This window comes from Metschnikowia bicuspidata (assembly GCF_001664035.1).
Source record: "Metschnikowia bicuspidata var. bicuspidata NRRL YB-4993 chromosome Unknown METBIscaffold_2, whole genome shotgun sequence".
NCBI lineage: Eukaryota > Fungi > Ascomycota > Pichiomycetes > Serinales > Metschnikowiaceae > Metschnikowia > Metschnikowia bicuspidata.
Genome location: NW_017387732.1, coordinates 318286 through 343127, shown reverse-complemented (window position 1 = coordinate 343127; position 24842 = coordinate 318286). Strand labels below are relative to the sequence as shown.

The 24842-nt window shown below is 50.8% G+C and overlaps 9 protein-coding genes across 9 annotated transcripts; 6 read left to right on the top strand and 3 right to left on the bottom strand.

Annotated features, from left to right (window-relative positions):
• Window positions 1–995: 995 nt before the first annotated feature.
• Window positions 996–1949, top strand: METBIDRAFT_38975 (uncharacterized protein; the record flags this gene model as incomplete). The annotated part of the gene is made up of 1 exon (XM_018857075.1): window positions 996–1949. One exon carries the CDS (start codon window positions 996–998, stop codon window positions 1947–1949), a length of 954 nt encoding a protein of 317 aa, XP_018712399.1.
• A 1348-nt stretch (window positions 1950–3297) lies between these two features.
• On the top strand, window positions 3298–4821 carry MED3 (Med3p; the record flags this gene model as incomplete). Its single annotated transcript, XM_018858703.1, has 3 exons — window positions 3298–3643; window positions 4481–4505; window positions 4746–4821. 3 exons carry the CDS (start codon window positions 3298–3300, stop codon window positions 4819–4821), a joined length of 447 nt encoding a protein of 148 aa, XP_018712398.1.
• Window positions 4822–5151: 330 nt separating this feature from the next.
• Window positions 5152–7257, top strand: TRP5 (tryptophan synthase; the record flags this gene model as incomplete). The annotated part of the gene is made up of 1 exon (XM_018857188.1): window positions 5152–7257. One exon carries the CDS (start codon window positions 5152–5154, stop codon window positions 7255–7257), a length of 2106 nt encoding a protein of 701 aa, XP_018712397.1.
• Window positions 7258–7551: 294 nt separating this feature from the next.
• METBIDRAFT_10817 (uncharacterized protein) lies at window positions 7552–10263 on the bottom strand (the record flags this gene model as incomplete). The annotated part of the gene is made up of 1 exon (XM_018853858.1): window positions 7552–10263. The coding sequence occupies one exon, from the start codon at window positions 10261–10263 to the stop codon at window positions 7552–7554; it is 2712 nt and encodes a 903-aa protein (XP_018712396.1).
• A 2143-nt stretch (window positions 10264–12406) lies between these two features.
• PMT1 (dolichyl-phosphate-mannose-protein mannosyltransferase) lies at window positions 12407–16108 on the top strand. The gene has a single exon (XM_018855734.1). The coding sequence runs from the start codon at window positions 12853–12855 to the stop codon at window positions 15694–15696; it is 2844 nt and encodes a 947-aa protein (XP_018712395.1). The 5' UTR covers window positions 12407–12852; the 3' UTR covers window positions 15697–16108.
• Window positions 16109–18094: 1986 nt separating this feature from the next.
• METBIDRAFT_30896 (uncharacterized protein) lies at window positions 18095–18715 on the top strand. Its single transcript, XM_018855733.1, has one exon. The coding sequence runs from the start codon at window positions 18265–18267 to the stop codon at window positions 18667–18669; it is 405 nt and encodes a 134-aa protein (XP_018712394.1). The 5' UTR covers window positions 18095–18264; the 3' UTR covers window positions 18670–18715.
• A 394-nt stretch (window positions 18716–19109) lies between these two features.
• METBIDRAFT_39056 (E3 ubiquitin-protein ligase) lies at window positions 19110–22541 on the top strand (the record flags this gene model as incomplete). Its single annotated transcript, XM_018857087.1, has 2 exons — window positions 19110–20420; window positions 20520–22541. 2 exons carry the CDS (start codon window positions 19110–19112, stop codon window positions 22539–22541), a joined length of 3333 nt encoding a protein of 1110 aa, XP_018712393.1.
• Window positions 22542–22637: 96 nt separating this feature from the next.
• TAF19 (Taf19p) lies at window positions 22638–23048 on the bottom strand (the record flags this gene model as incomplete). The annotated part of the gene is made up of 1 exon (XM_018855365.1): window positions 22638–23048. A coding segment is annotated over one exon (411 nt), but the record flags the coding sequence as incomplete, so codon positions are not given.
• A 529-nt stretch (window positions 23049–23577) lies between these two features.
• On the bottom strand, window positions 23578–24201 carry METBIDRAFT_39112 (N-acetylglucosaminyldiphosphodolichol N-acetylglucosaminyltransferase catalytic subunit; the record flags this gene model as incomplete). Its single annotated transcript, XM_018857091.1, has 1 exon — window positions 23578–24201. The coding sequence occupies one exon, from the start codon at window positions 24199–24201 to the stop codon at window positions 23578–23580; it is 624 nt and encodes a 207-aa protein (XP_018712391.1).
• Between the last annotated feature and the right edge of the window lie 641 nt (window positions 24202–24842).

The window sequence follows — 24842 nt, the reverse complement described above, 5'->3', positions numbered from 1 at the left end:
GCATGCACTGTATGCTTACATTTGAGAGCTTACAGTTAAACAACGCGCGTCCGTCCACCCCGAGTCATGAGCACGTATTTCAAGTTATTGGTTGCCTGTCGTCATCTGCCATGACCACCCAGTTGGAGAAAGCTCATTACATCCAGACCGGATGAAAGTCCGGAGAAAGATTGAAGATCTTCACCAATAAGAAGGTACAATGTTGCTGCCTGCCTCCACTTTTCAACATGTTTTCTTTGGTGCCCTGTATGCTGCCCAGCCGCTTCAGGTGACGAAGTCGAAGCGAAATGAGACCTGTTCTAGAAGTTCTCAAAAAAGTTGAGAAATGGACATTGAGATCTCAAAGCTGTTAGAAACATTAACTACATGTATATCATCATAGGTAGGACTTTTCGGTTCTCCCGTGCGTACAGAACGTTAATTCAAATCAACCCCTTTCCCGTCTGAGCCGGCAAGCAAATTTATACAGGTCTCCACCTCAGGAGACACCCTGGCGTACCTCCAACAGCCTCCGTACAAGCAAGGCGCCCTCGGTCACGTGACGCGAAGTATTTCTATTTGCTTGTATCTGATGCACGCAACCCACCCAACGAAGCCCCTGGTCAACCCAGTTCCAAAGCGAGATCCTCGGTTGGTCTACCTCGAGGCCTGTGTGTAAAGATGACGTGCCATGGGCAAATTGCGTTGTATTGGCCCAGAGGTATCATAGGCATCAGTCGCGCATATTTGCACCCGATCAATGGATATCTAGTCTGCAACGAAAGCACAGGCATTTTCGACGAAGTACACCGCAGCTCCAGGCCATCGTTTTTTGTAAGCGTCGAACTTCGCGGTATATAAGTTCATCAGCTTCAATAGGGCAGGCTCAGCAAGAGATGAACACGTTTTCTTCGGCTCGCCGGGTGGCCCTGTGCCCTCAAAACTCACTACAAACAAGACACCGGGGCGAAGACTCCGAATCCGCCAGTGAACAGCAAAAGCGGGAGAGACGGAAAATGCGGTTTTATGCCGGAAATCCCGGCGCAGGCCGCTCGAATAGCGACGGCAAACTGGTGGACCCAGCGCTGTATGGATACATCAGCAGGGGCGAGGACAGCCGGCTCCAGCATAGCGAAACGGCACAGCGGGAGTATTTCGACTGGATTCTCGAGACTTTCAGGCAGGTGGAAAACAGCGGGCTGGCCGCCGTCGCGGAATGTGCGGAGAAAATGTCCGCGGACCTGGGCATCAAAGGCAGCAGCGCCAGCTCCGAGCAGGTCTTGCCGAGCTTGCGCAAGTTGCGTGAGGCGTTGCTCCACAGCCCGCCCAGCGAGTTCTCGAAAAAAGTGCATTTGTTCTCTGTCAGGGTCAGCTCGGCAGTGGGCCACTACCAGACATATGTGCCCAGCATCCAGTACTTGCTAGCGGACGGCAGGAGCTTGCTCACCCGGACCGAGAGAAAAGAGATGGCCAGCATTTTGGTGCTTCACGTGACGCACCGGACGGGCGACACCAGCGAAGGGTTCCGGCTCTTTTTCCAGTACTTGAACCCGCACAAGGAGTGCCGCATTTTGCAGGCCATAGTGGCGTGGGCGCAGGGCGACTATCACGCGTGGATGGAGCTCTACAACTCCGAGAGCGACCACTCGGTGTTCGCCATCATGACCATGGGACTCGCGACGATGATGCGCCACATGATCGAGTGCTTCAATGGCGCGTACTACACGTACAGTCTCGAGGACTTGGAGAGGTGCTTGCCCAAGGGAGTCACGTGGGCCGAGTTCCGAGAAAGGTACAACGTGCCGTGGGAGCTTGAGGACAACACTGTGCATATCCGGAGGAGGCAGGTCCGCGGCAAGAGAGTGGACAATGCCGAGAAAGGCGGCGGTGGTCTGCGAGGCGACGCCCGGCCGTTGCGGGAGGCGGGGCCAAAGGGGGGCCCGGGGGCTGTGTCTGGGGCGGATCAGTAGAAACGAGGGCATATGGTGATGACATGGTCGTGATGGTGATGGTCGTGATGATATGGTCTTGATGGTGATGGTCGTGATGACATGGTCTTGATGGCATGGTCTTGATGATGATAATGTATGTACTGACTATATTTGTGGTGGTATTATAGAGGTGACTATGTATGCACTGAATGTTAATGGTGAAGGGAATCATGATGGTGAAGAATATACATATTTAGGTGGTGGTATCTGACTATATTTAGGTGATGGTACCTGACTATATTTAGGTGATGGTACCTGACTGTATTTATGTGATGGTACCTGACTATATTCATGTGATGGTACCTGACTATATTTAGGTGATGGTACCTGACTATATTTATGTGATGGGTGTAGTTATATCTGCACACCGACTATATCTATGGTGTTTTTTCTATGGCGATGATGTATACACTGACCATATTAATGATAATGTAGATGTGAGTATGCATTACACTATTTATGACGAGGTGAATGATTTTGCATCCACTGGCTTTGTTTATGGCTTTGTTTATGGCTTTGTTTATGGCTTTGTTTATGGCTTTGTTTATGGCTTTGTTTATGGCTTTGTTTATGGCGTTGTTTCCATGGCGATGATGTACGCACGAGCTATATCTATGGTGTTTTTCTATGGCGATGATGACACTAGCCATTTTGATGGAAATGTAGATGTCATTATGCTGACACTATTTATACGATGTTTAATGGTGTTGTATATACCGACTTTATTCGGGTGATGGATGGCGGTGATGCTCATGCTGATTATCATATGTTCAACCTTCATCCAGAAATGTCTCGGAAATCACCCCTTTTATCAGGGCCAGTCAGAGAATCTTCGGAGAGTTCTGGTTCCACGACCCAACGAGTTCCTGCAGCATACGACCTCTGGCAATAAACATGGTTGGAATCGGGGCAGCTAAAAAACACAATCAAAAATAGAAGATGTACCCAAGACCTCACTACTGAAAACATAAACAACCTGGCCGGAAGAAAGAAGCCTGAAGCCGGTATGCGATGGGAATATGAGGGCTCAGCAGAGACCTCTTTATTAGGCCGCTCGGTTTGCAGGGCCAGCAGGCCACGAGCAGCTAAGAGAAATATGCCGAGCCACATGGTCCAAGAGGCATGATCTGAGCGGAACCAAAATAAAAGCAGGCACAGCCCAAGGCTTCCTTTTACATGCCAATTCCACATACTAAAAATCCCGATGTCCCGCTTCATTGTCCTATGTGCTTTAGGCCCAGATACTTGGAACCACGCAGTGCGCGTCGCTCCAACGCTTAAAAAACCACCCGGCAATTTCAGTATGGCCCTGCAAAATAAGAACGAAATGGCCACTCTCCCGGAGCAAATCAAAATCGACGACATCACGTCGGGCCGCGTCGACCCGCAGGTCATCTACGCCGAGCTCGAGCATCTCAAAAGCGAGATCAACATACTTCGCAGCGACATGTCGGTGTTTCTAAAGGCCTTGGCCACCATTCCTGAGAGCCAGAGCCAGCAGGTGTACTACGACAATTTGCTGGCCAAAGTGCTGACTATCCGCCTGGATATCAAGGGTTTCTGTGCCCAGTACAACCGGCTTTTGCCCATCATCAATTTGACCCAGATCAAGTTGGGCCACGAGGTCGAGGTGCTGAGTGGCCTGTCCAATGGCACCACCAATGGCAAGGCAAGTAGCAACTCAAGCATCGCCGGGGTCATGTAGATTTGGGTTGATGATTGGAGAAAGTGCCTGGAATCGTGCTTTCACAGGCGTAGACGAGGCCAACGGAGCCGCAATGGTGCTGTCCAAATATGCTGGAGGTTTGTCTGGGAAAGTTCGATTTCTGGGTTTTGAGAGGTGTATGATCGTGTCCAAAAAAAAAAAAGAGATCAAGGAGTACGGCGTGAAGGGGACTAGAGAACCAGAGACTGCTTGACAGTCGTGGAAGATGACGGGAAGAGAGAACGGAGAAGACAGACAAGGGAGGTTCAGAGACGGAGCATAGACACCGCTACTTCTGCCGAGGCGCAAGCCATATAATGAAGCCCAGGCGAGGTTCTTGGATTAGGACTCAGCAGCGATTGGCCCACCAAAGGGACGGCACGGGATTCGAAAGAGAGGAGTTCCAAATTTCGAGAAAGGCCAAATGCAACCGGAAAAGTTCAGAGAGCATACAAAACAAAGACATGGCGCAAGAGACGTACAAGAAACGTGCAAGATATGTGCTAGAAACTTGCAAAAAACGTGCAAGGAATGTACAAGAAACATGCAAGAAACGTGCAACAAGCATGCCAAAATCATGCAAAAAACGAGCAAGAAACATCCCAAAAAACAAAAGAAACATGCAATAAACGTTCCAAAAACATGCCAAAACACAAAAAAATATGCCAAAAACACACAAAAAACATGCCAAAAACATGCCGAAAACACGCCAAAAACATGCCAAAAACACGCCAAAAACATGCCGAAAACACGCCAAAAACATGCCGAAAACACGCCCGAGCTGGCTCTCATTGATATTAGCCAGACGTGCGACTCAGCGTCCCAAGACCGTCCCCAGCACCCTCCAGGCAATACCCGAAAAAGGATATTACTTCTTTTTTTCCTGGAAATTCCATCGCTTCACGCATTGCATTCCAGTGGTTATACTAACTCGAGACTTCGTTTTCTTCGTTTTCTTTCCTTTCCCAGGATTTCTTTTCGTTGCCATTCTGGGAAGGCCGCCAGTCTGGTGGCAAACTTTCCATTGCTCTGGCCTTGCAGCCGCACGCCTCGGGATTTGGCTTACTGAGCCATCTGATCCACGCACTCCCCGAAGCCACGAACAGGACCAGCAAAAACACCGAAACCCACAATAAGTGCCTTTGAAATGAGAAGGGCCCTTCGCTTTAGAACAAACCTGCTGGTATTCGGTCCTCCGGGTACTTTGTCATTTTTATTTTCTTGTTTTTTGTGGTACGTCGTGCAGCCGGAGGGTTACCCTGAACTGACTCATTCCCGCACTGCAAGAACATTTCCGCACTGCAAGAACACGCCCCATATCGCCATATATATATGGGCGAGCGGCACTGCGAAAATTCTCAGCCCAAAGTGATATTTCTCAGCCCAAAGCACCCATCTTTTCGATAGCAGATCGAAAAACACACCCAGCATCCCAAAAAACAGACAGTTCAGCCGGGGAGAAAAAGACCGCAAACCATGTCGCAGCATTTGAGAGAGACTTTCCAGCGCTGCAAGGACGAGGGCAGAAACGCCTTGGTGAACTTCATCACCGCCGGGTTCCCCACCATCGAGGACACCGTGCCTATTTTGCAAGGAATGCAGGAGGGCGGGGTCGATGTCATCGAGTTGGGAATCCCGTTCTCGGACCCGATCGCAGATGGCCCCACCATCCAGGCCGCCAACACGGTAGCATTGAAAAACGGCACCACGGTGAAGAGGTGCCTCGAGTTGGTGTCGCAGGCCAGAAAGCTGGGCGTGTCCGTGCCCATCATTTTGATGGGCTACTACAACCCGATTTTGATGTACGGTGAGGAGAAAATGGTTGAGGACTCGGCCAAGGCCGGCGCCAACGGCTACATCGTGGTGGACTTGCCTCCCGAGGAGGCCGTGAAGTTCCGCGGCACGTGCCTGAAGTACGGCCTCTCATACGTGCCTTTGGTGGCGCCCGTCACGTCGGACGCCCGCTTGCAGACCTTGGGTAAAATCGCCGACTCGTTCATATACGTGGTGTCGCGTATGGGCACCACGGGAGCCTCCACAGAGGTGTCCAACGGGATCGCAGCCTTGTGTGCGCGTGTGCGCAAATTCGCCGGCGACACGCCGTTGGCTGTCGGGTTTGGCGTTTCCAACAGAGACCACTTTTTGACCGTGGGCAAGGCGGCCGACGGCGTGGTGATTGGATCCAAGATCATCACGCTTTTGGGCGAGTCCGAGCCGGGCCAGAGAAGGCAGGTGGCACGTGACTTCGTCAAGGCCATTTTGGGCGACGAGTACACCCCCATTGCGCCGCCAGCGTACAAGGAGTACACACAGCCGGCCAGCCACGTGGTGCCCGAGGCCTTGACGGAGGAAGTGCGCAAGTACTCCCCCACTTTCGGTGATTTCGGCGGCCAGTACGTGCCGGAGGCCATGCACGCGTGCTTGGCCGAGTTGGAAAGGGGGTTTGAGAGCGCCACTGCAGACCCGGAGTTCTGGAAGGAGTTCAAGTCCTTGTACCTGTACATTGGCCGGCCCTCGAGTTTCCACAAGGCCGACCGGTTGACGGAGCACGCCGGGGGAGCGCAGATCTGGTTGAAGAGAGAGGACTTGAACCACACGGGCTCGCACAAGATCAACAACGCGTTGGCACAGGTCTTGATTGCCAAGCGCTTGGGCAAGAAGAGAATCATTGCCGAGACCGGCGCCGGCCAGCACGGCGTGGCCACTGCCACCGCATGCGCCAAGTTTGGCTTGGAGTGCTGTGTGTTCATGGGTGCCGAGGACGTGAAGCGCCAGGCGTTGAACGTGTTCCGGATCAGAATCTTGGGCGCCAAGGTCGTGGCCGTCACCAACGGCACTGCTACTTTGAGAGACGCCACGTCCGAGGCGTTCCGCTACTGGGTGTCGAACTTGGACTCCACGCATTACGTCGTGGGCTCGGCCATCGGGCCCCACCCATACCCCACGCTTGTGAGAACATTCCAAAGTGTGATTGGCCAGGAGGCAAAGGAACAGTTCATGGAATTGAACGACGGCAAGTTGCCCGACGCTGTGGTGGCCTGCGTGGGAGGAGGCTCGAACTCGACGGGTTTGTTCTCGCCTTTCGAGAAGGACACCTCCGTGAAAATGTTGGGCGTGGAGGCCGGTGGTGACGGCGTGGACACTGCGCGCCACTCCGCCACCTTGACTGCCGGAAGCCCAGGTGTGTTTCACGGTGTGAAGACATTTGTTTTGCAGGATGACGACGGCCAGGTCCACGACACCCACTCGGTGTCTGCCGGCTTGGACTACCCGGGCGTGGGCCCTGAGTTGGCGTTCTGGAAGGCTTCTGGAAGAGCAGAGTTTGTGGCTGTTACTGACGCCGAGGCGTTGGAGGGCTTCCGCTTGTTGTCGCAGTTGGAAGGAATCATCCCTGCGTTGGAGTCCTCGCATGCCATCATTGGTGCACTCAGACTTGCCAAGACCATGACTCCCGACCAGCACATTATCATCAATGTGTCGGGCAGAGGAGACAAGGACGTGCAGTCTGTTGCCAATGTGTTGCCTGTGTTGGGCGAGAAGATTGGGTGGGACTTGAGGTTCGAGGAAGACCCATCGAAATAGGTGTATCGGCAATCAAAGTACAACGTGTTTTCGCTCAATAGTCTTTCTGGAGTCATTTATTAAATGTATGCAATTATGGGCCCGAGTCCATGCTCCGAGCATGTCTATGAAGTTGAAGATGCGTCCTTGTTCGACGATGGCAACCTGTCCAAGCGGGATCATCGCGTCGCTCAGGAGGGGCCTAAGAGTCTCATTGGAGAGCTGCGCCATGCATGAGCTTACCGGCTCCATTATGTAGCCAAGCAAATGAACGGTGTATTCGCGGGGAAGAAGAGCGATGCACAGAAATGTCCTTCAAGCAAAACCTCCTTTGGTCTTCTTCTTTTTTCTAATAAGCAGAGACTGCGACCCTGGTCGTTTGAGCGACAGCGAAGATTGAGAAGAGGGCTGGCTTTTAGATGTCTTTTTGGGCTTGCCATCTGGCAGACGCTGGCTGTGTTGGATCTGCGGCTCGCTCTTCGGTTGGCTTAAGGAGGGAAAATCTGGCTCGTGGTCAGCCATCAAAAGAGTAGATGGAGGCAGCGAGAGTTGTACACTGGGTTGGCTTTCAGTAGAAGGACGTTGAGATGGTGCTGGAGAGTTCGAAGATTCTGCATCGGAGCGTGAATCTACCAGATTGTCTGAATCTGAGTCTGAACTCCACTTCGGGTCCGAAAGTGGAGTCACCTCTTCTCGCTGTGAATTCTGAGTGAGAGCACGCCGAAGTAGACTTTGGCTTTGAGAGATGCCATCACGCCTGGAACCACTTGATTTGGGTAACAGATGGTGCGTTTTGCCATTTTGCGCAGACGATGGCAGCGCGACCTCCCATTCCCCAAGAGTATCTAGGAGCTGATCTGGAAAGCCTTCCGTTTCCTCGTCGATACAGTCAATGTAGTTCACAGGAAAATCACCGTGTGCTTTTATCAAACTGGTCGCGAGAATCGCAGCCGCTTTTGGCACACCTTCTGGGGCAAATTCGCCCATGGCCCGTGTGATCTCCTGAATCAAATGATCTATATGTAAGAACGCCGTGCCACAGCATCCAAGGGCCTCGGAGGCAAAAGGAAGAAGAGTCAAACCTTGCGAGGCATAGTATTCGCCAAGTTGTGTCAACATGGATTCAAATTCTTCAAGGTCGTTCACTTCCAAGGGTACTGCCTCTGCAATCGTTGCTAAAGAACGGTGGGCTGTTAAAGTGATCGCTTCTGCGGGCAGCTGGTTTTCGGGGTAAAAAAACTGTCGGATATCTGCACCTAGTTTGAAGGCGTAGTCTTGTACAATGTTGACTTCTTTTTCGTCATTTGTATCTGCGACTTTGTTTGAGTTGAGTGATGGGCTATGGGAGGAAAATCCAGCCGTTTCTTCATTTTCTGGGAGAAAGCGTTGGCCCTGGCGATCTTCATATGCAAGGAGAGGCGTCGTTTCAGGCGACGGTTTGGCATTCAGCACTTTGCCGTCGAATAACTGAAACAACCATTTTGCCTCCAGCGGGTGAAGTTTGGAAGACCAGGTCTCAAGCATGGGATGTCTCGTTGGCTCTTGATTATGTATCCGGAATTCACGGTGTGGTTGGCTTGAATAGAGCTTATATGTCAGCCGGTATTGGTTGGTCATTTCTGCTAACGCCAAAATAGGGCTTTGCGAACACAGAATGCTCGGGGTCTCCATTAAGAAGAGATACATGGTATCTTTCAAGTCACGGCAGAAAATGTACGGATCCCTGAGAATGCTGGGGTATTCGTTGCGGGTACCGAAGGTATACATGACCGCCAAAGGGGTGATCGATGAATATACCAAACACACATACATGTCACCAGTCTTGCAGTAGCATGCAGTCATTTTGAGTGTTTTATCTTTGTTATCGAGATAGTGTTTCCAGGATAGGAGCCGTGAAAACCCGCCGTTCTTCGTGAGGCGCACCCACACAATTTCTTGCGAGGTGAGGAGAAACAAGTCAGATCCGAAGATCGTGAAGTCCTGCGCTCGCAGCCATACATGAAAGGTGATGAGTTTGCGTGCAACGGCTGTTTTGATGTGGACCCGGGCGACGCTCTTGCGAGTGAAATAGTACATGTATTCAGATGCGGATGGCCAGCAGAGCCGTCTCCATGCGGACGTATCGCTCGGATCAAAGTTAGGCACCTTGCCGCCGGCGGTTTTTTGGTACTCCCAAACTTCCCGGAGCCCGAAAGAGTATGCAGAGTATGTACCTTCGGAGTCTAGGAACACAAGTCTTTCGTGACCAAGGGCCAGGTGCACGATGTTGCCGCCATGATGGGAAATAGTGAATGCATTTTTTAGGCGGACTCGTTTTTCGCCGGGGTCGTTGGACCAGCTGATGGTGAGAACTGCGATGTGCTGGAGTCCGCGTGCTAGGAGAACCTTATTGTCCAGGCACGCTTCGATCTGGAGGATTTCAAAGGGGAACGTGCACTCAACGGCATGCTCGGAGATATGTGGGATGCGGAATAGGGCCTTCTGTGAGTTCTGGGGGTTCTTTCTATCGAAGAAGTTCTTCCTTTTGGGCATCAAGGGGACTACCTTGAGCGTATAAGCACTGCTGGCGAAGGCTAGGCAGCGCACCGAAACCACACTGTTTTTTGCCTTGGGATAGTAGGGCCTACCTCCAAGAATGACGGGCTCCGAGTAGGCCCCCGTGCCGAGGAAGAGCGAGGCGGCAAGCGGGCCTTTGATCGGGTATTGGGCTTGGGGCTGATGGAACGGTTCTGCCGCGGCGTCGGCGGCATCAAGAAGCGGCGTCGGGGCGGCAAGTTCGTCGTGGAGATTGGCCAGCAAGGCGGGCTCCACACGTCGTAGGCGGACATGAGTTGGTGATGCTTCGGGTGAGATTTCCACGGCCGAATGGACGATCTCGTGGAACTTCGGGCCCAGATCAGGTAGTCGAGGGTGCACGACTGGCCGGCCCGCCTCGGAGCCCGCGGGAACGGGCGCCGGCAACATCACGGGCGGGCCGTGGAGGCCGTATGTCAACCGCGTACCCAAGGTTTTCTTTGCGGGCCACATGTCAGGAGAGATATCCCAAACCCTGTGTTTTTTTTTTTGTTCGTTGGTGATGAGTAGTGCACGCGCATGGGCATATTTGAGGGCCCGTGATGGAGGCCGGCCCCAGAGCACGGCTCACGCGAGCGTGCCATAATGGGGGCACCATACATGGCAAACCTGGCGCACATATCCCTAAAAAAATGAGGTGAAATTTCTGCGTTGTCACGGGATCTGCAGATCTGGTTTGGTGGCTTTAAAGGCGAAACTGACTGTGTTTTGGGGGAGATTGCTCGCGGCTAATTTGGCGGCTTGGCCCTGGCCCGCGGCGCCCGCCACGTCTGGGTGGCCCGCGCTGGGGCCGATGTTTTGGCGTGTTTGCAGGCGCCACGCGAGGCGGCGCGGCAGCCGGGCCTGGGGCCGAAAGCGCGAGTCCCGGAACAGCAGCCTGGGGCCGAAAGCGCGAGCCGTGGAACCCGCAGCCTGGCGCGAGCCGGCCCCGTCGCCCAGGCCGAAAAAAAAAACAGCCATGAAAAGGGACAAGAAATGGCTGAGGGAGCGGCACAAAAAGCCTGAGAAAGGAGCACAAAAAAGCCAGGGAAGGGGGCAAAAACTGTCATGGAAAGGAGCACAAATTACTCGTGGCCAAACTTGTAGAACCGCCATGGACGGATATCCAACTTCTCCCAACAGCGGCGCATCCAGGATTCCACGGCGGAACAGAAAATACAGCACCATTTGGATTCTTCATTTTGCACGAAAAAAGGTGAAGTAGAAAAGGGAAGATTTGGGGCGGCTGTGAGGGCGTGGAGTACAGGCCCATGGTTTTGGGGCCATGATTCTACGTGGGCTTGGGAGGCCGCGCGGCTGCAAAATTATTTGGAGATCAGAGGCACTGGTCCGTATGAGAGGGAGGAATGAGAGGGGGTATGGAAGGGAGATATGAGAATGGAGATATGAGAATGGAGATAAGAGGATAGAGATATGAGGAAGATATAAGGATGTAGATATAAGGATGGAGATAGTAAAGCAATGTACGAAATAGCCGCTGGAGGTTTGGAGATAATACCATGTGCTTGTTCTTTTGTTTTCCTGTTGGCTGGGAGTCTACTAATATTCGATGATGGACGCCCTGGATTGCGCGAAACATCGGCACTAATTCCAGGGCCAAGGCCCAGGACAATTAGTAAAGTGCGTTTCTGAGTTAGGTCTTGCACCCAACTACTTAAACTCCTGAGATATCGTCAAAACTTATGATCGTGGCTTTTTCCACCTGACGAGCCATGGAACTGGTTTGTCAAAACTACAAACTTTCCGTGGAACTCACAAGTACTGGTCATGTTTTCAGTGTGTCCAGTTACTGTCTCTTTTTTTTGAAAAGTAAAAGTTTCCTTTCAAAAAAGAGCACATGAAGGAGATAAAAAGGGACAGAAAAACGAGGACTGGCTCTGAGGCTCATTGTTCCTTAATTGGGGGGTGAATTTAGGGGTGTAACTATACCTGAATTTGAGAACAAATCAGACGTGCAAGCCGTCAAGCCTTTTGGAAATATCGGATTCCACTACAAGGTACGAGTATTTGTTACAAAGAAAGAACTAAAATAAGAGATGCAGTGATGCAAAGTGCCTGGACCTATCTAGATTACTGTCGATGAGAGCAGCATTTGAGAACAAGCATAAATTCTCAAATTTTCTCTCATCATGCTTAATTATCACACGGACGTTGTTATCCAAAATGGGCAAAAAAAAAAAGAAAATCCCGGAACTAGTAAGCATTGAAAGCACAAAATTCAAGACTTTTACTTACACTCAAGCTCTGAGCCCTCCACCTATCGTATGACAGAGCAACCCGTTCGCAAGTAATGGTTGCAAATTACCGTATATTAGTATGCACAGCTTGTGGAACTCTCGAAGGCCAGAGTCCTCAAGAGATAAACAAAACAAAAAAAAAACAGCAAATAAAGCATGGTCCTAGAATTACCTATGCTTCCAGACACTCCAGCCCGTGAATCCTCTTCAAATGTCTGACTAGCGTTTGAAACTCCAGCACCAAAACACGAGTTAGGATACCCGGGATCGAGGCTAATAATTCGGGTGTACGGATGCAAACTCCCCCGGTAGCATTTGCAATTAATTTCGCAACAACTTAAATCTTAGCCGCCTAACGCTTTCTTTTCTAATGTCTCTAAAATACACTCATTTCCCGGCTATATGATAGGAAGTTGGGTAATTTAGTTCTCTTACAGCTGGGCCAATGGCTTAGCTGGCGACTCAGCGCTTATTTGTGTCTGTGATCGAACAGGTTACACACTCAGCCCCCAATCCATGTTTTTCTTCCTATTTCCATTTCACATACAGGTCGAAGCGCCATGGTATTCAAAGAAAGCCTGGTTCATCTGATGACTAGAAAACACAGGAAAATCTCCTGTTTGTATTCATGACACGTGACAACTACACCCTGAAGGCCCTCACGTGACACCCCCTCGGCGCGTGTGGCTGACGTGTCCTCAGGCCGCGCGACTGGCCGCGACATTACCACCAAGCTTAAAAAAACAACGCTATTCTTTCCAAACCCCTGACCCAGCCGCAACACTCCTGTTTTCCCACCCCTAAAATGGCGAAAAAATCAACGCTGAAGGCTCCTCAGCCCACGCCCCCACAGAAGCCTTCATTGTGGGACGTTGATCCCGTGGCAGAGCCCCGTTTTGAGCAGGGTGTCGCGAGACCATATCTTGTGACCGAGGTCCCACCCTCTGTGACCGCTTCACGCACCGTGACCGCGGCCGAGTGGCCGTTCTTGGCTGTGTTGTTTGTTGCTGGAATCTGGGTGCGCTTGAGCAACATTTCCGTGCCCAGGTCTGTTGTCTTTGACGAGGTGCACTTTGGCAAATTCTCCAAGTTCTACGTGCTCGGCAACTTTTTCATGGACGTGCACCCGCCATTGGCCAAGATGCTCTTTGCAGCCGTGCTGTACTTGGGTGGGTTCAAGGGTGACTTTGACTTCACAACCATTGGCGACGTGTACCCGGAGAACGTGCCCTACGTGTTGATGCGCCTGTTTGCGGCCGTGCTCGGCTTGCTTACTGTGTTCCTCTGTTACTTGACGTTGCGGTCGCTGGGTGTGCGCCCTGCTGTGGCGTTTGTGACTGCCGCTTGTCTTCTTGTGGAAAACTCGTTCGTCACGATCTCCAAGTACATCTTGCTCGACGCGCCGTTGGTCTTCTTCGTCGCATCTGCCGTCTACGCATTCAAGAAATTTGAGGTTCAGCGTCCGTTCTCCTGGGGCTGGTATCGCGCCCTTCTTTCCTGTCTGGTCTCTCTCGGCTTGGCCTTGCTGTCCAAATGGGTTGGCTTGTTCACCGTTGCCTGGGTCGGCGTCTTATGCGTGATACAAATGTGGTTCCTCATCGGCGATTTGCTGGTTAAGACCAGCCTGATTGTTCGTAATGCCATTACCCGGGCTTCGTTTTTGCTCGGTGTACCGCTTGTCTTGTATTTAGCGTTCTTCAGCGTTCACTTCTCGATTTTGTCCCGGGACGCCGAGGGCTCTGCATTTATGTCCAGCGCGTTCCGTAAAGGATTGTCTGGCTCTACAGTGCCAGAGTCCACTACAGGACCCGTTGGATACGGCTCCGTGGTCACCATCCGCCACATCAACACCAAAGGTGGTTACTTGCACTCGCACGAACATTATTATCCCGCAGGCTCTAAGCAGCAGCAAATCACCTTGTACCCACATCTTGATCCAAACAACGACTGGTTGATTGAACCTTACAACATGTCTATCCCTGACGAGTTCGTGCCCATCAAGAACGGCGACAAGATAAGGTTGCAGCACGTTAGAACTGGGTTGAGATTGCACTCGCACGACGAGAAGCCCCCGGTGTCTGACCGCGACTGGCAGAAGGAGGCTTCGTGCTATGGCTACAAAGGCTTTGCCGGTGACCCCAACGATGACTGGATTGTTGAAATTGTGCAACATAAATCCACTGAGAACGCCAAGGAGAACTTGAGGGCCATAGACTCTGTATTCCGCTTGAAACATGCTATGTCTGGCCACTATTTGTTTTCCAGCGATGTCAAGTTGCCCGAGGAATGGGGTTTCCGTCAACAGGAGGTCACCAGTGCTGGGCAAGGCGCGAGACCTTTGACCCATTGGTACATTGAGTCGAACAACAACGAAAAATTCGTTGGCAGAGACAGGGCCTTTTACGCTAAATTGACGTTTTTGCAAAAGTTCATTGAAGCACACAAAGTCATGTGGAAGGTCAACAACGCTTTGACTTCGTACCACGACTATCAATCTAGTCCATACGAATGGCCGCTTTTGTTGCGTGGCATCAACTACTGGGCAAGAGACCATACTCAAGTCTACTTCATTGGTAATCCTGTTGTCTGGTGGACTGCTTCTGCGTGTTTGTTTGGTTTCCTTGTTCACGTCTCCATTACACTTCTCAAATGGCAGAGTGGCTCAAACTTGAACTTCCAAAAAGCTGCGTTTAACTACAACTACCAGATGTTCACATATTTTGTTGGTTGGGCCATTCATTATTTCCCTTTCTTTGTCATGGGAAGACAACTCTTCTTGCACCACTACTTGCCTGCTCATTATTTCGCAATTTTGGGTCTTGGTCACTTCTTTGACCTCTTGGTAACACTGTCCCAAAGATACAGAAAGTACGCTTATACTTTCTTAGTTTTGTTCTTGACTGTCACGGCAGTCGCTTATCACACCTTTTCTCCATTGACTTCGGGAACGGTTTGGACTAAACTGAAATGCCTTTCGTCGAAGCTTGTTGGTACTTGGGACTATGACTGCAACACGCACTTCCGCTCCGAGAAAGATTATGAGAGATTCCTCTTGAGCTCTACCAGTAAGGATGTAACACCAACTACTTCTGCTAGTGTGATCAACGAAGCTAAGGAAACTCCCTTAGTTGTTGACTTGGAGCCAAAAATGCAGCCTCCAAGCAACAGCGTTCACGAAGAGCCTCCCGCACCCGAAACTCATCTTGGCGAGTGGCCATTCAAACGTAGTGCTGCACAGGAAGAAGCTCCGCAAGGCGAGCTCTTCGATGAGGCTACAACAGGAAAAGATGGAGATGCTGCTCCTCAAGCAAACATCGCTGAAACCGTGGACGAACCAGCTGCGCTCGATAATGCTGAATCCGCTGCAGAACAAGAACCAACAGAGGCAGAATCTATTGCTCAACAAGAAGAAGCAGAGGTGGAATCCATTGCTCAACAAGTACCTTCTGAGGCTGCGCCCATCGCTGAAGAAGGCGATGCCCCTATTAAACCTCAATCCGTTGCGCATGAAGATCCCATTGCAAGAGCGGAGCCTGAGGCAGAATCCCTTCCAGAGCACGTGCAAATTGAGCACGAAACGCCAATTCCAGACTCTCAACCAGAGGCCAACCCACAAGGTGCTAAGGAACAGCAAGAGGAACAGGATTAAACAACGCGCTCACATCCAACTGAGCAGCAATACCTAGGTGGCGACTAGTTTCGTCCCCTGAGATACATAGAGTCTTTAGAAATTACTACGAAAGGCCAAAAAATGTCAGGTTCGTCGCCGGGTGATCCTGTAAAGTCACGATTGCTCAGCGTTTTTAAGATGTCGTACAGCTTTATATGTTCTTCTGAACTCGGCTGCACTTAGAATTGGAGGTGAGTACTTTCATTCGCTGACATTCGAGAGAAAAGCTCAGCCTTTCATCGTTTACTGAAGAACTTGAACATTTTTAGCTCTCTGGTCCTCCAAAACCAAGGTGTTCGATAACTTGTTTTGACCCCACAAATTTATTAGTATACAGAGTGAGACTCCAAGCATTATACGTCAGTACATCAATAAAATTTTTATGCGAACAAAATTTTCAGGCACAAGGAGTTAATGTGTAGTCATCAGTAGCTTACATTTAATTTGATTACCCATAGTATCTCAAAACTTGTCTACAAACCTCTGGAACCCGCACCCATATTTCATTGAGTTGCAAATCTTTCCTGGCATTTCTTTGATGCAGCATTATTATGTGAGCTAATTAGAAAATTTCATGAGCCAGCCATAAGTGCTGTTTCTCTGGAATGGATTTCTTGATTACAATCACTTCCAATTTATATTGCATTATCGAGCTTCGTCGATAACGCAGAGCATGGGATTATTTCCCCAGAATTTGAAACAAAGTTCAATGCACCGTGAGATTTCGAGCCTGACCAAGAAATAAACTGGTGGAAGAGCACGACTGTAGTTCCAACTTACATATAATGAGCTCGATTAGAATTGGATCTCCGAAATGTTTCAAACACCATCCAAGCTCATAATATCAACTGCATAACTTTTGTGGAAAAGGTGAAAGTGTAGTTCCTGACTTGCAGTTCTTCCGGCTTGATACTTACTCATTATTTATATAATACGTGGCATTAATATACACATTTTAAAATTGCTAGATTTGGAGAGCCCATGCAAGAGAACTGATTCCAAGTATATCCCTAAGCCCACTACTTTTAAGCCAGAGGCCTACTTAGGCAAGAGAAACTCAGCAAGCCTAGAATTAGCTTCAATAACACGAAGTATTTCATACTTGTATAGATTGGACGACAGGTCGCAGGTTCTTCTGCTAAATTGTGAGACCCCTGTAAATGGCGATTGATATGAGATACTCATGGGTCGGCTCTCTCTTCCCGGAACCAGTTTGTTCTAATACGAAGCGAAGAACTATGATGACTAAGTATTTATTGGAAACTATTGCGGTAAAGACAAGTGCTGCGAAGCAAAACATACGTGGTTCATATTCGTCAATTTTAGCTGGGTATTCATAGTTCGAACCATCTCATCCTCAACTTTGAAGAAGGAGAATCATTACGGTTCAGCCCAACTTCCCCAAGAAGAAGATCCAGAGTGACCTGCCGAACATCGAACATAAAAGGACGATAGATTCCAAACGCCAACGGTTATTCATTTAACCCCAATTACGGCTGCCTTGATTTCCTCGGGTAAACTTTTAATTGAACTATTTGAGCGTGGTATTCATGTAGGGATATTTCACTTGAGAACCTTAACGACAATGCACACTGAAGTGCTATTGACAAGGTTGGCAAGCCCAGACTCCACAGCATGAATGTTCTGAAGAAAGTTCCAGTATTTTCATCAAATTATAAAGGAGCAACTACGGATTGCAGTATAGTCAGATAGCAAAATAAAAGTACACAATTGATGCATTTCACTATCGATGCATCGTATTGTAGATACATTGAGATCATAGATACCTTGCGCAACAGGCCCACTGCAATATCGACGCATTGAAATGATGATGCTCTGCATTATAGATTGAAATATAAAATATGCATTATAAATGTATTGAAATCTAGATTGGCTGCGAAATGATCACATTGCTCTATCGACACATTGAAAGGAAGATATTCTGTATCATAGCTATATTGAAATATAGATACGCTGCAGAATGACTCTACAATATAGATACATTGCAATATCACACAATGCCATATCACACATTGCACTATAGATATTGCAATATCGCACATTGAAATAGGGACACATTTCGTTGTTGATACATTGAAATATAGATACATAATAGATACATAGCAGTATATACACTGCGCAATATAGATACATTGGAATATAGAAACTCTGTATTATAGATGCATTGCATTATTGATGCATTGCATTATTGATGCATTGCATTATTGATACATTGCAGTATTGATACATTGCAGTATTGATACATTAAAATATGAATACATATCAATATAGATACATACCATACCAATATTGATACTCCACATTGTAGACACATTGCGATATTGACACGTCAAAAGAATGATAGACTGTATTATATCGCAATATCGATGCATTGCACTAGAGGAATTGCAATATCGATACATTGCAGTATCGCACATTGCACTATACGAATTGTAATATCGACATTGCACTATAGGAATTGTAATATTGACATTGCATTGTTGATACTACATTCCAAATAGATACCCCATACCGACATTGCAACATATGCATCATATAATTTACATTGCAATTTCTCCCCGCGACATTGAATTGGAACTTCCCAGAGCCCCAAACCTGTTCTGGGACAATCACCATAGACCGAACACTTTATACAACAAAAAACAAACAGAAAAAATACCCCCTTCAGAACTACAGGTTAATGGAGGCAAGCGTTCTATTTGTCCGGCACCAGATTCACCGGGCAGTCCAGGTCCAGCCGCCCCTCCACATTCACCATATTCTCACCAGTCTTGGGACCGTCCAAGATTACGCCAGATTACTCGACACCAAAAACCGATAACCGCACATACTCCGAAGCCCAGATCACCAGCCCGGACCGAAGAGCCCAATCAAAAACAGCCAAACAAGAAACAGAATGAAAACGAAAAAACAAAATCAAAACAAAATTAAAACAAAATAATAACAGAATCAAACCAAAATCAAACCAAAATCAAACAAAACGAAAACAAACAAAAACAAACAAAAGCAAACCGAAAACACTGCTGCTCCGACATCCAGAGGACCCGGGCCCAAACCACTGTATTCCGCAAGCCTGACATCCGTACACCAGGCCCGCGAACTCACGAATCAAGCACACCAAACCCCGTACCACTAAGCATACTACTTTCATCCCCCGGCATTCTGGGCAAAAACCCCACTTTTCCCCCATCCAGCGCCAGCAGTCTGCAGCGCATACTCCCGGATACTCCCTATCCCCGTGCGGCCTGTTTTTGTGCGCAACCTGCCGCTTTTCCCGGCGCCTGAAACCCCACCCCGGCGGCTAATCCGTACCCCCGTTTCTCGGCCAATACGCCTTTGAAACGGCCGTTTTTTTTGCAGTTTTCGAGCCCATGGCCGACGCCGACGCCACGTGCCGCATCTGCCGCGGCGAGGCCACGCCCGCCCAGCCGTTGATGCATCCGTGCAAGTGCCGCGGGCTGATCAAGTACATCCACCAGGACTGCCTTTTGGAGTGGCTCGAGCACGCCAGCGGCAGCACCAAGAAATGCGACATCTGCGCCACGCCGTACCGCTTTGTGACGCTCTACGACCCCGCCATGCCGCGGCGCATGCCCATGCGCGAGATCGGCACGCGGCTCGTGCTGCTGGCCAAGGAGGCCGTGGTCAAGTACATCTCCGCGGCGCTCTACGTGGCGTGCGTGTGCCAGGTGCCCGTGTACTGGAAGCTTGTCGGGCGGCTCTGCACGTACGCGGCGGACGGGCGCATGCCGGCGGCCGGCCTCTCGTTGCTCCACGTGGTGGCCTACGGGCAGGCGTTCACGAGCCCGCACGCCCTGCTCTGGGAACGGGCGCAGACGTTCTTCTCCCACACGTACGTGGGCGGCGCGCTCCAGGTTGTGTTGTGCGTGTTTGTGCTCTTTGTCGTGTTTGTCGAGCACGAGTGGGTCGTGCGTGAGGAGGGCTACACGAAGCTGCTCTTGCGGCACGTGGGCCGCGAGCCCAAGACCAAGTTGGCGGACTTGCTCGGCCTGCTTGCCGCGGACGGCGCGGACGCCCTGCCGCCCGAGGCCGGCAACGGCCCCTCCCGCGAGCTCATGGCCGCGCGTGCCTTGGAGTATCTCCAGCAGGACGCGCTCGAGCCGCTTGCCGACAGCCCGCTACACGACGCGTTGGCGAACGGGCAGCTCGACGAGTTGGTGCGCCGCCGCCCCGCGCTGGCGACCGGGTCCGGCCCGGCTCTTGGCCTGCCGGGGGTCGAGAGTGACGGCGACACGGCCGCCACGCCCGACGACATTGCGCACGTGCCTCCTAGTGAGGGCCTGCCCGGCGACATTGGAGGCGCCCGGCCGGCTCCGGCGGCGCTCGAGCTCGACGACTCTGACGAGGAAACCGCGGAGGAGCTCGAGCGCCGGCGCAACCTCGCCGAGGACGAGATGGCCGTGGCGGAGGCCGCCAACAACAACGGCAACATCTTCGAGGTCTTGGGGCTCCGCTTGCAGATCGCCACGCCGATCCAGTTGACTTTCGTGGTCAACTTGGCCGTGCTCGTGCTTTTGTTCACGTTGTACTTCCTCCCGCACATGATGGGCAGCTTCGTGGCCCTCGTCGTGCTGTACGCGCTCGTGGGGCTCCACGGCGGCTTCATTGCGCCTGTGCTCCGCCACGTACCCACGTCCAGGGCTCACCGGGCCTATGTGGCGGTGGCGGACCTGCCCCTCGTCAAGGGCGGCGTGCTTGGCCTGGTGGGCGGCGTTGTCCGCCAGCTGTTCGTGGAACCCGCCCGGACGCTTTTGGGCCAGGTCTTTGCGCTCGACAGGGCCACTCCCCCGGACCACACGGGGCGCTTCGCGTTCCTTGCCATTGGCTATGCGGTGGTGTGTTTTGCCATCTGCCAGCTCATGGCCGCATTGACTTCCGGCGGCACTCCCATCACGGGCAACGCCCGCAGGTTGTACAAGGTGTTGTTCCAGATGACCGCCACTTCTAAAGTGTTTGTCATTTTCGCCATCGAGATCGTCTTCTTCCCCGCATACTGTGGCTGGCTCATCGACTTCTGTCTTGCGCCCCTACTCGTGTCCGACATTGTCCAGGCCACCGAGGCGGGGCCTGTTTATCACATCTTCTTGACGTCAGCTTACTCATGGACACTGAACTTCATCATGCGGACATTTTTGTATTGGATGTGGGGGACCGCGTACATGTTCTGCATCGCTTTGTTTGTCAGCATGACGAGAAACCACATCTTGCGCTCCGGCGTGCTCTATTTCATCAAAAGCCCCGAGGACCCCAACGCCAGGCTCATTCATGATGCGGTGGTGAAACCGTTTTTCCTCCAGATGCTGCGCATTCTTCTTAGCGCGAAGGTTTACAGCGCTTTTGTCGTGTTTGGAATCGGAGTCGTGACGTGGGGGCTCCGGTTCTTGGTCAATGCGCCTGCCTCAAATGGCGCCTTGCTTCCCATAAAACAGTTTTCTATTTTTACATGGCAGTTCGCACTCATCACCGGAATGTCCATCTTTAAGGCGGAGCCGGTGATCACAAAATATTGCCGCATCTTTTGGAAAAGAGCGTTCGCTGTGTTGTGTCACAGGCTCCGCTTGTCGCACTTCTTACTTGGTACGCTCGTCCCTCAGGAAAGAGGCCATATCTTGTACAAAAACTTCATCAGTGGTTTCTTTAAAGTCGGCGAGCCTGATTATACCAAGCCCGTGAGCTACTCCGAAGCAATGAACCTTTTCAAAAACGACTCGTCGGTGACTGCCTGCTTTGTGCCTGACGGCTCATATCTTCGTGTACCAAGCAGCGATGATAACTCACGCAAGTTCTTGCGAGAGTTATTTGTTCCCGTGACCAAATCTGACCAGCTCCTCACTCCGATCCGCGAAGAAGACCTCGAAGATGACACAGACTGGTGGGACGAGGAAGTCGTATGCGAGGATACATATACTGTCGTGTACAGCCCTCCTAACTTCCGGACGAGATCCCTCGCATTGGTCGGTATGGTCTCTATATTTGGTGCGCTTCTCTTTATCGTGATCCTGCTTCTCGCCTTGATAATCGGAAGACCAATATTCAGGGCGTGGCTTACCTTCACGGAGTTCAACGCGGCTGCTTTGGGTATCAATTTGAAATATTCCGAAACGACTGATTGGTCTTTTGCTGACGTGAACTCCCTCTGCGTCGGTCTATTGACCCAATTGGTTTGTCTTTTGATGTTTGATTCAGACACCGAGGGATCGGTCCTTCGTGACTTTGCTGCCAATCAGAGGCGACGCTTGGCCGAACCCGCCGCCAACGTACGCGGGCTTCTACTCAGGGCTGGATTGTTTATGGCGCAGAAGCTTCTACAAGTCTGGTTGTTTGCGGAAATGCATTTCTACTACGTGAATCTGGTCGAAAGCAAGATATTCGGCACTAGTCTAATTTCGGTGGATGAAGACCAGATTTTTTTTCAGTTTACGCGGGCTGGTTTTGTAATGCACTCTGTCATGGCCCTTGTCACGGTTATACCCATGTTCACATCCCTTGCGTCGGGCATGCCTGAGATTCAGTCACTTAGACTTTGGATGAACCAAGTTGGCCTCATACCGCTTCTTTTGGGATCCGTACTCGTCTTAGCGCATTCGGTGTATGAAACTTTGTACGGAAATCTCGTTGGGAACACGGCCAAGTACGTGGACTTGGCCATTTTCGGCCTGGTCTTGGCCATTCGCGGCATCATGAGTACACGCAGACTACTCCGAGACATTTCGGAACAGATCAAGACAGAGAAGTACGTGCGGGGAACGGCGGTGCAGAACGTCGAAGGAGCAGACAATTAGTGAGTACAAGAATGAATTACGAGGACGCGTTGTGTCCTAAACATTTCATGATCAATCGCTTTCATTTGCAGTGTGATCTGTTTTCTTTTTGCGGCCACGCTCTTTCTTTTTTGCCTTTTTCAGGGGGCGGGAACCGTCATTGTCATCGTCTTCGTCGTCCTCGTCTGCAAAGTATTCTCTCTCGTTGACATTGTTTGTGTCGTAAAGTTTCTTGGCCTTTTCGATCTTCGCAAGCTGTTCCCTGATATAGTTCATCCTGCCTAGCTTCAGAGGGTCATTCCTCAAGGCAAAGGGGACATCATCCACCTTTATTCTCAGACGGCCGTGCAGCCGCGCAAACTGGAGGGACTCGTGGGAAATGTCCGTGAGAAACTCCACGAGACAATCCTCCAAGCAGTTAACGGTGGAATCTAGAGAGACAGGGCCATCACCCATACTGTACAATAGCGTTTCGATGTCCTTTGTGAAGAGCCTCGGCCTTCTCCGCCGGCGCGTGTGCTGACTGGGGATTGTTCTGTATGGATACATGTGTGGCTGGAAAGACATGCAACCTCCTAAGTTCTGGCTCGGATCTGAAAAGCTGAACGGTGACGTGCGAGCGGTGCGGCTAGAATTTCGTGTAGTGCACTACGCAGGTTCCGACAAGGACAGGCAGTGCAATATTCGCTGACTATGTCAGCACAACTTAATTATTACAAAACCAAATGCATAGAAGAAGTAAATAGGTAATGTAGCTGGGGGATGCTTGACTGCTGTGGCAATGGCCAGGCGTCCTTTTGTCCGCCAACATGTTGCTTGCCATAGGAGCGAGCCCACATAGTCACCGGATTCTGAATGCGTAGCAATATCTTTAATTACGGGCACATATGACGGAGAATCAAGACAAAACGATGCCTACTGGAGTTATTCAGACATTGCCATTCAAGCCTAAGTTCATAGCGGATCGGGTATCCTACATAGACGTGCATCCCGAGAGTGCCGGGAAAAACCAATCAATTCAAAGACCGCCCTCTTGAGACTGTACGTTTTCCGTTCTCTACAGCCCGCAAAGCTCCTCGGAAATCACGTGGCCCAAGACACCCGCCGGTGGCTCCGGAAGTAACTCGAAGTGCAAGTCGCCGTTTTTCCACCGCCCGATTTTGTCTCGGAGCATGCCCTGGGCCAATTCCAGCACACTGACTTTGGCCAAGTACTTTTCCTTCTCGAAGCGAGCGGCGATTTCGGCCTGGTGGTTGTCCATCAAGGATTCGTTTGTTACGACAATCAAAGGCTTTTTGAGCCGGAGCGTATCGAGAATAGACCCGGTGCCGGCATGTGAAACCACAAGATCCGCCGACCGGATGTACGATCCGATGTCGTCCGAAAAGCCAAAAACCTGCAAAGTGAGAGTCGGGCTGCGGAACACCGTCACGGACTTGTCATTAGTCTCGTTGACAAGCTCAAAGTCCAAGTGCTGCACGATTTGCCTGTCGGCCAAAAGCTGGCTAAAATACTCCTTGCTTACCTTGGAGCCGGTGTCTGGGTTTGTCTCGTTGCCATACTGGAGTGCCACCGTGGAGAAGCCCGATTTCTGAAGAGACAGGAGAAAAGACACAGTGACAATCTCGTCCAAAAACGGACGAAAAGTCACGGTTGCTCCCGACGTGAACAAGATGGACATGATCGTGGCCTTCGAATGCTCGTTGCTTGCATGGTGACTTGACTCGATCATGAGCAGGACACGTGACCGCGAAAGGCGGGGTGTATTATCGACTGGCGATAAAGAACGATGGCCGTGTTTCCCTGGGGTTCCAGCTTAGCAAGGTCAGCGCAGATGCCACCGGGCCAGCAGGTGGGGGTGCAAGAATGTCAAACTCAAACTTCAAATTCCGAAAGGCATTTTCAAAGCATAATCGGAATGTAAACCTGAAGATTGACGTACCTCCTGGTTTTGAGTAGAAAGAAGGGGCCGGACCATAAGAAACACGCTTCGGCAAGCGCGCCGCAGTTGTTCGATCATTCACAGAATACGAAAAATAAACAGAGCCCACAATCCATCCCCATTGGGCTGAAGAACAATTGCTATTGCATCTTCGGCGCGAAGCTTATTTCGCTGCCGCCGTGCACCATGGACCAGACGCTCCAAAACAATGGGCTGGGTTTCACTACCTTCTTTCCCAGATTCCTATCCTCCGGCGGCAATTCGAAAAGAAGCTTCATCATGAGGGGGACCCGGATTCGCAGGTTATATGAAACCAACTAGGCAGACTCGGAGTTCGCACTTCGCCAGAACATTGGGTGACTGGACCCCCGGAAGTCGGG